The 10,281-nt window shown below is 36.6% G+C and overlaps 1 protein-coding gene across 2 annotated transcripts in view; it reads right to left on the bottom strand.

The window, feature by feature from the left end:
• Window positions 1–1,606: 1,606 nt before the first annotated feature.
• Window positions 1,607–10,281, bottom strand: part of dnajc18 (DnaJ (Hsp40) homolog, subfamily C, member 18) — a 42,690-nt gene continuing 34,015 nt past the window's right edge. The window contains exons 6-8 of one of the 2 annotated variants that reach the window (XM_073067576.1): window positions 7,807–7,916; window positions 6,527–6,699; window positions 1,607–3,026 (exon numbers count right to left, since the gene is read on the bottom strand). In XM_073067576.1, coding sequence (XP_072923677.1) covers window positions 2,902–3,026; window positions 6,527–6,699; window positions 7,807–7,916 — 408 coding nt within the window. In that variant the 3' untranslated portion in view covers window positions 1,607–2,901. Of the gene's footprint in view, window positions 3,027–6,522; window positions 6,700–7,806; window positions 7,917–10,281 lie in introns of both variants that reach the window. The other variant, XM_073067577.1, reaches the window with a different exon arrangement.

Here is a 10,281-nt window from a genome sequence, read left to right as displayed (position 1 = left end):
CTTTTGTTCTTTGTTTTTTAAATTATTGCCATGCTTTCTAATGAACAGTTTATTTCAGCCCACTATATTATTTACCATTTCAACTTATTTCTTAAAATTCTTCACCTTTTTCTGCACTGAAGAAAAATCCCAGCCTCTCCAATCTCTTCCCATAACTCCCTTTTTCCTCCTAGGACTTGATATCTTGTGCAGTGGCCAAAATTGGACATAAAGCTCCAGCTGTGGTCCGATTAACAATTTATTAAGGCTTAGCATAACTTATTTGTTTCACAATGCCATCTCTCAATTTATAGAGCCAAAGATCTACATGGTAAGATCATCTTGCCCTTCAACCTTTAAAGTTTGATATGCAAGAACCTCAATATTCTGTTCCTGGAAGAATTTTGTTTCTATAATTGTTGTTGCTAGACTTTGATGTCATATGAAAAAAAGTAAATGTGTCAGTACAAAGCCAAAAAAAACATTTTCAAACTTAACCTCATAATACAGCAGTCGGAAAAATACATTTTAAATTACAAATGCTGTCAATTTCTGTCCCGCTGATGCATGTAGATGAGTAAGAATATGTCAAAGCTTTCAAAATTAGAACCAAATGATTTTGTTCAGAAGTTTGCTGGAAAATCTCAGACTGTACAATTTTATCATTATGTCAGTGAATTGAACCGTTCTGAAGGACAGACAAATTTAAAGGCCATGTTCTTCAAATGATCATTTCACAAAATGGATGGCACAGCAGCATCAAGATAAGATGAAAGGAAATTTTCCTTTTCTGTCCCAACCGGCTCTTGGGTCAAACTAATGGAAAATACAGAACTTCAATCAACACAAACTTTATCTGGCATATATAAAATACTAACCAATTTTAGTAAATTACAAAGGAATTATTAAAAATGATAGCAAGAAATACATAGACCATGGAACAGAAGGTTTTAAAAAGTACTTATAGAACTAGAGAAATACTTTTTAGAACAGAATCTGAATTTAGGATTGGTACAGTGAAGGCCTGACTACCAATCGCTGAATGACTGAAATGAATGATGAGGCAAAGTAGTTTATCTCGGAATTTAAACTCAGTTAAAGCACCAATCCAAAAAAGAATGATTTTCAGTACTTATTTTCTTTGGTTAGAATTTCATTTCCCCTAATTTTTAAAAGTGTTTAGGCAACAAGGATTTCCATACCAACTCCAATTAAAAGGACATTAAAAACAATAATTCAGCAGAGTCCTAATTTTCAATTCTGATTACCTCTTGTAGTTGCTGAAAGTGGAAATAGCGATTTAATCTTTAATCTGATAAAATCAGTGGATTTTACAAAGCGCGGAAACACTGAATAAGATGCACTTGCTGAAGGTATTTGATAAAGAATAAATTAATAAATAATTGACTGGTATGGTACTTTAGAAGTAATCAGCACCATTGACATACTTTGAGAATGGAATTGATTCCATTGTTATAAAAATTGCCTCGTTCCCAACTACTTAATTTTAGTAGATGATTGGTATTTATATAGTCCTATTATACATTACCTGGTTTGTTTACTACTTATCTTTGTAATACCTTTCATTAGATCAACTATATTTTTAAAAACTGCAAATTGACAATGATCACCTTTAAAAAATATTTTATTTGAACATAATTCAAGGTTCAGAATTGTAAGATGATATACAGATTTCAAGATACTTGGCCTTCTTGGCCTTCAAGATACAATAGTAATTCAAATAAAAACATTTTTCAATACATTATGTAAATTTTAAATATTGTTACATGCAATATTATAAATTGTGGATTTGTTTTAATAAATATGTACATTAAATAAACACCAATATGCACAATTCCTTCACTAGTTACATACTTGAAGCCACATTTACAAGATACCATATGTGGAAAAAGTTATTTTCTACCTCATTGTTTTGTGCAAATAAATTCTCCTGGATTTTAAAAACTAGCTTCAATAATTTTGTTTAAAATGAGTAAAGTTCTTCAAAATCCTCAATTATTCAGAAATTCTACTTAACGCACATCTTATTCAGAAGTATAAAACAATTGCACTGTATCAACAGTGCTTCTGAAATACGCAGGCAAAGAATTGCGAGAACTATTGGTTCAGCAATCATCAGTTCAGCTCTAACTTGAAGAGTTTCACAGTACATCCATGCAACCTCAAAAAAAAACAGATGTGCAAAATACATGATAAAATTTCAGACAATACATTTCAACATGTTTATAATGATAAATAAAATGCTTAATATGACAATGGTTTCAGCAAAGAAAATACCAAGAATTCACAAGTTATTAATTTATGCGGGTAGTGTAAAGCGTTGGGTAGTGATTTGATCACGAAGTAAGTCCCCACCACCCCAAAAGTGAACTATTTAGGTTAATCCATCTTTTCAGCTATAAGCCCTTTGTCATGGATCCTAAAGCATTTCAAGTGCTGATCCAATGACATTTTACAACTGAAGGTGCAGGCACAGAACTAGATGCATTATTTAAAAATATCCAGATTTACTGCAAGGTGATGAATATAATTTACCAGAACAATAAAATTCTGCTAAAAACAAAAACTATGATGGATGACGGAACAATAAATATTAAAGGATATTGATGGACATGCTCAGAGGTTAGGTAGCATCTACAGAGAAACAGTCACTATTTCAAGTCGCTATCCTTCCATCAGTTCTGTTTATAGTATATCTTCATTTAAGACTGTAGCTACCAAACCTTAATGTAACTTAGCAACAATACTATGTTATGGCTTCTCCTTCAAAACTATGATTGATAATACTTTGCAAAATGCATTCAAGTTTAGGAAACTAGTATGTTTAGCTCTGGAACATGATGCAATGATTTTGGAACTTTGCTAATTTTAATGCAGTATTATGTGAATCTGGAACTGCGGTCACCCTTTCCTCTGAAGTTCAATAAGCTTGGTCAGCTTTTCACAATTCTCTGCCTTAATAGATTCAGCCTTCTGCTTCAGACGTTCGTCCCTGTACAATGTTGCCAAATTCAGCAGATCAGTTTCTGTAAACCAAAAAAAATCTTTATTCAAATGAATAGTACTTATTGCATACATAGACAAAGAACAATCCAAACATGACCAAAATTTTTTACGGAGGAATAGAAATATGATTTGCTGGAAAGTATCATCAATACACTCAAATATAGAAATATATTTTGGCATGAATTAGAAGCTGTGCTTGAGCCCAAGGTCACATCAGAACAATCTGATTTTGCTAATAACAGTCGTAGAATCATTGAAACTGAGCAGGTCTGCCACAAGTAATTTCTTATTCCTTCCCCCCCCCCACCCCCCCCAGTAGCCCCATAAATCTCATTACCCTGTCTGGCATCGCTGACATTACGCTTATTCGGTGCACATGCCAGGCCAAAGCACAGCATGGACCCTTTAGTTTGTACTTGCACACTCCAGGACAGTGGCATTCTTTGAAGAGTCCTGCTTGTTGTTGCTTTCAGTTTCAGGGAGGGTACCTTGAGTCCAATTTGAAGGTGCATTATCACTATCAACTGGACTGGAGTGTGGTGTAGAGAATTGGAAATTAAAATCCCTTCTACTTCTTTTTTCAAATGAAAGCTAAATTACCCCAAAAGGCCCTATAGATTGTAAATAATGAAAGACAATACTGTGAATTAAGGTCACTCTCATTTTTTTTTACATGAAAACTATCACCCCCCCCCCCCCCCCCAAGATAGTAATGAAGCCTGGAACACACAAAATGCTGGTGGAACACAGCAGGCCAGGCAGCATCTATAGGGAGAAGCACTGTCGATGTTTCGGGCCAAGACCTTTCGTCAGGAATGAAGCCTGCATTTGATTTCTTTCAACCTTGTATGCTTCACACTGTAATAGTATGCATTCAACCGTTTCATAATGACAACACCTACACAACCCATAATGCTTTCCAAAAAGAAGCAATTAAGCATCATATGCCCAATTCTAAATCTTGTCACTATAATTCATTCCCTTCTCTCATAAGCCCAGCAGTTTTATGTATTCTGTAAAGGTGTCTCCCCTTATGCCCATTATCCAACAAGTCTTGCCAAAACTTTCTAATTTTTGCTAAGTGGAAGGTCTATATCTACTGTTAAATTGTTAACAGCTTTGTTAGCTAAACAATCATCCCACTCATTCCCCTGACCATCTCTACATTCAGGGACCCATAAGAAGCAAATGCATAAACCAGTACTCTGGATATGAAATAATATTTGATGATTCTGACCTACTGCTGGAATGACCTGTTTTCAGCAAAACTGAAAAAGAAGCTTAACAAATTACAACTTGGTAAGGACAAATATCCTCCACCCACTAAAATGATAGCAACCAATTCTGCATATATACTGATAAAGGGTCAAAAAGTTGTTTCTTTATCGTCCCCAAAACAGCCACACCAACATTCCCAGTTAAATTATTTTTTGATCCACCTATAAAAATGGTTAACATATAATAATTTTAATTAATATATTGCTGAACCAACAGATTCTCAGGCATAACAGAATCCTTAGACTATATTAAGCCGTGTAATCTAAAATCAACTAAAGTCATTGGACAAAACCAAGATGGAGTTACGGAGAAAGCTACAGTGGGACATATTGCATAATCCAACAAACCCATGTTCCTAGTGTGATAAGAAACCAGCCACTCAAAACCAAAAACATTCTTCTTATGATGTTCCCAACAGACCTCCAACACACCTTTAATAGGATGAACATTTCAAATTAATCCAGAATGTTACCATCAAATTCAACCTCAGGTGACCCAACTGATGGGTGTGGTGTTTTAAAAAGTGCTTGTTTGTGGTGGCGCTGGCTCAGTGGAAGAATTCAGTCTACAGGATGGGGAAGAGTGTTGGCTCCTGGAAAATGGTTAATTATTGATTGGTTATGCAATGAAATTGTGGTCTTATTGTGATTAATGTATTTATGGACATTTGCGATCGTGAAGAAGGATGTGAAGTCCTGTGTTTTTGCTTTTGTGCAATTGTTCAGGCTCATGGTAACAACTCCCCCACATTCCAAAGAATGGACAACCCCTTTTCTCCTCAAGTAAGGAAATCCTTGATGCCACTTTCATTGAATTATGGATCTGTATTTCCAGATCATGTGCTTCCACACACCTCAGAGTCCTACCAATCGCTATGTAAGTCCTATCCTGGTTTGTCCTCCCAAAGTGTAACACCTCACATTTATCTGCATTAAATTTCATCTGCCATTTTTCAGCCCCTTTCTTCAGCTGGTCTAGAATCCACTGCAAGCTTTAATTGCCTTCATCACTATCCAGTACATCCACAATCTTGGTGTTACTTGTAAATCTGTTGATTCATTATACCACATTATCATCCAAATCATTAATATAGATGACAAATAACAACAGAGCTAGCACACCACTAGTCAATGGCCTCTAGTCAGAGAGGCAATCATCTACTACCTCTCTCTGGCTTCTCCCGCTAAGCCTATATTCAATGCACTTTACTAATTCATCCAGAATGCCAAGTGACTGAACCTGCTGGACCTGCCTCCCACGCAAGACTTCTTTCAAAGGTCTCGCTAAAGTCCATGTAGACAACATCCTCTGCATTTCCTTCATCAACTGTCCTGGCAACCTCCTGAAAAGACTTTAAGGTTCAGTAGACATGAGTTACCATGCACAAAGCCATATTGCATCACGCCTTATCTATCCAAATACTTATATATCATAAGAATATAAGATCATAAGATATTGGAGCAGAAGTCGGCCATTCAGCCCATCGAGTCTGCTCCATCATTCAATCATGGGCTGACCCAATTCTTCTAGTCATCTCCACGCCACTGCCATCTCCCACACCCTTTGATGCCCTGGCTAATCAAAAACCTATCTATCTCTCCCTTAAATACACCCAAAATTCATTTGCTTACACTTTCCAGGCAGAGGGGGAAAAAAATGGAATACCACGTAATGGAAATTAGTTTCCGAGAAGCGCATGTTTTATAGTTCCTTCTAAGAGCTCGATGCAACCAAATTCACGATGCAACCCTGCAACAATCCGTGCACAAACAAACTCAACTGATGCAAATAGATCATATTGCATATTTCTGCATGATAAGTATTTGTCAATGATTGGCAATTAAAAGACAATAGAATCCTACTGCACTGAAGAGCATCACAATTGATGCCATTACTAATTAGTTACAACAAATCATGAAACCAGATATTTGTGGACCTACAGTTCTCCTGATGGTCACTGAGCTCCCCCATATGGTTGGCCCCAATAATACACATGCAGTTCGTCTGAAGGTATGATTGTGGAAAACACTAACTTAAATTGAAAATTACACTGAGGCCTTTATCCACAAAATATTATCCCCCATGTTCTTACAGCTGAGCACATGAATCCAACTGGTTGGCCAAGTGATCCTATTTTCAATGGTATGACAATTTTAGGATTATACAAAATCCTATAATCCTTCACAATATATATTTAAGATTTATTTAATTAGTAAAACAGAGACTTTAAGCACATACTTACTTTGCTGTTTTTCTTTCCAGCAGCTCTTTTGCAGATAATCAATGTAGTCATTCTCGACACTAGTTTCCACATTTTGTAGTGCTTTGCCTCTGTACTCCTTCTCAAAGCCTTTGTTGACAAAATATGTTACTCTTAAGTGTTCTGTTTCTCTCGACAAAATGTGGCCCAATGACCTGTAATTGGAATACAATATTCAGCTAGCTTGCATGTAGAGCTCAGCAGAAAATAAAAACTCAACTGTTACATTCATTAAAGTATTCAAGGTTTTTAACTACAAAAATGAATAGAAAAGTACAGTATTTGCATATTTTCTGATTATCCAGTTTTGTGAAATTTCCTGTTGAGATTTTTTGTAACATTGGCATTTAATGTCTTCATTGTAGCTTTACGAGTCAGGAATAGGTTTGTTTGCACGTTTGTTTGTTTGTTTATTTATTCATTACAAATTTTTGACCAAAAACTACATTTATTTAAAAGTCTGAATGCTGATGAAACTTCTTAATATTCAGTCAGTATGCAACTTCTTAAAAGCAGGTATTTGTAACTTCTATTGCATTATTACTCAATGTAATAAGAGTTACATTATTTAAAATGTAACTCTGCCACCTTGTGGTTGCACAGCTACAAAAAGCATACCTTGAGCTGTATTTTGCCGATTGTTAGCTTCATTCCATTCACATTTCAGCTGAAACTCTCAAATTATGCCTGAGCATGGTCAAAATAACTAAAATGTCCTGAAAGTCAGATGTCAAAACTGCAGTGACTCCATGAGGAAATGGTGCAGAAGCAATTAGCACTCAATCCCTCAGTGTCACTAAGCTTGTGGGGAGAAGGGTCCAAAAAAGAAAGTGCTTTAGTTCTTTTACTTCATTTTAATGGTTTTTAACTAATTAACTTTCATGAAACTCATTTAATCTATTGTTAAAATATTTTTGATGACCAGAAACATTTAAAAACTTTTAAAAAGAATTTAAACAGGCAAACACTATGTAGACTACATCCAGCCCTGGATACCATGATTGTCATTTTCTCTCTGCCACTCAAAAAGTACAATTTACAGAACCTGTTAAGACAGCTCAAACAATCAAGAGCAGTCATTAGACAAAATAAATAAATGAGACATATTGAATTATTTTGCAAAATTTAAACAATGTGCTGTCTCTTTAGTGTTTCTATTTTAGTTAACTTTATTTATTTTCAAGTTTTTTCCAATAAAATACAAAAATATTAAAGATGAATGAAGAACACCTTGCATAAATTAATTTCACAAACAAACTTACGGTTTGTATTGAAGACTATAAGGAGGATTGGTCACCATCAACTGGGCCACAAGCGACACCAGAACTAAAATAAAGATTGGTAATAGCTGCACGAATGCTGAATAAGTGCCCTGCAAAATGTTAAAGCAGAAAATGGTTAAATGGTTAGATAAAATGGCTCTTATCCACTTAAATCATAATGGATACCAATTTATTCCTCAACTTTGCTTTAATGTTTCTTGGCAACCAACTTCTTTACTTATAAAAACATAAGAAACAGAAAGAAGAGGCCATTCAGCCCGATCTTTCTGCTGTTCAATAGGCCATGGCTGATCTTTACCCTTAATCTTTACCACTTTCCTCAATTCCCTTAATTTTAAAAACCTATTGATGTTTGCCTTGAATAAACTCAGAGACTAAGCCTTCACAGTCCCATTCTGTAGTGAATTCCACAGATTTGCCACTTGATACATGGAGGCATTTCTCTTTGCCTTAATTCTGAATGACCAACCCATTATTCTGAGTCTGTGACCCCTAAGTTTAAACAGCACAGCTAGAGGAAAGACGAATTCTGCATCTCTGTCCACAGTATGCATTTCAACCAGTGTAACTCAGTCTTCTTAACTTGAGTGTGAAGGTCTGATCTGTTTATTTTTTCATGTGACAAACCCATCATTCCTGGAATTAATCTTCACTGAATTTCCTCTTTTATTCTCCTCCAAGAAAAGGTGACATCAACCTTCTACCCAGACTCAATACCACTAGTGGAAAACACCTCTACTCATGTAAAGATTAGCTGTATTCGTCACATGCACATCGAAACATCAAAACATACAGTACTCTAAATTACACTGTTTGAACAAACAACTAACACAGTCTGAGATTTCCTGGAAGTACTGCCATGCTTCTGGCACCAACGTACTAACTTTAACTCACGTGCCTTTGCAATGTGGGAGGAAACCCACATGGTCACAGGGAGATCACAAACTCCTTACAGACAGCAGCAGGATTGAACCTCAGTCTTACAGCTGGCACTGCAAAGCATTTTGCTAACCACTATGCCACTGTGCTATAATCATATCCCCAAGCCAGAGGCTTATATGTTGTCTGCCTTCTTAATCACTTGCGATTTCTGCATTATATTTTGTTTCTGATTTTCTGACACATTTTATCTATGCTGATTTAGAGTCACAGAAATAGGCCTTTTGGACCACAAGATCCCTGCTGACAATTGTACTTATGTATACTAGTCCCATTTGCCCACATTTGGTCTGTAGCCTTCTATGAATCAAGTCTCATTTAGATGCCTTCAACATCACCTCAAGCAGTACAGTCCAGATTCCAATTGCTTTTCAAAAATTAGCACTAATCTATTAATTAAATTTGCCAACGACACTACATTGATTGGCCTTATCTCAAACAATAACGAGGAGGCCTACAGGGAAGAAGTTATCTCTCTGACACAGTGGTGTCAAGAAAACAACCTCTCCTTCAATGTTGCAAAAACAAAGGAGCTGGTTGTGAATTACAGGAGGAATGGAGACAGGCTAACCCCTATTGACATCAATGGATCTGGGGTTGAGAGGGTAAACAGCTTTAAGTTTCTCAGTATCCACATCACTGAGGACCTCACGTGGTCTGTACACACCAGCTGTGTAGTGAAAAAGGCACAACAGCACCTCTTTCACCTCAGACGGTTGAGGGAGCTTGGTATGGCCCCCCAAATCCTAAGAACTTTCTACAGGAGCACAATTGAGTGGTATGGGAACTGTACCTCCCTTAATTGCAGGATTCTGCAGAGAGTCATGCAGATTACCCAGTTCATCTGTAGTTGTGAACTTCCCATGATTCAGGACATTTTCAAAGGCAGGTGTGTAAAAAGGGCCCGTAGGATCATTGGGGACCCGAATCACCCCAACCACAATCTATTCCAGCTGATACCATTCTGGAAATGGTACCTCAGCCAGGACCAACAGGCTCCAGGACAGCTTCTTCTACCAGGCCATCAGACTGATTAACTCACACTGATTTGAGTGTATTCTGTCACAATGATAATAATAAATAATAAATTATTATAATTACTATGATTGCACATTTAGACAAAGATGTAAAGATTTTTACTTCTCATGTATGTGAAGGATGTAAGAAATAAAGTCAATTCAACTATTCCCCCTCAATTCACTACTCTTCAGACTCCTCATCCCTGTCTAAGAAACAATGTGCAGACACTGGATTAGGATTCAAAGGAGGTTCATGAAATTGATTGTGGGATTGAAAGGCTTGCCATATGAGGAGCGTTTGATGGCTCTGGGCCTCTACTCACTGGAATTCAGAAGAGTGAGGGAAACCTATCGCATGTTGAAAGGCTTCAATGGAGTGGATATGAAAAGGATGTTTCCTTTGGTGGGGTAGTTTAAGACCAGGGACACTGCCTCAGAATAGAGGGGTGTCCTTTTAGAACAGAGATGAAGAGGAATTTCTTCAGCCAGAGAGTGG

This window comes from Hemitrygon akajei, chromosome 15 (genome assembly GCF_048418815.1).
Source record: "Hemitrygon akajei chromosome 15, sHemAka1.3, whole genome shotgun sequence".
In the NCBI taxonomy this organism is placed as follows: domain Eukaryota; kingdom Metazoa; phylum Chordata; class Chondrichthyes; order Myliobatiformes; family Dasyatidae; genus Hemitrygon; species Hemitrygon akajei.
This window is presented reverse-complemented; position numbering and strand designations above follow the sequence as displayed.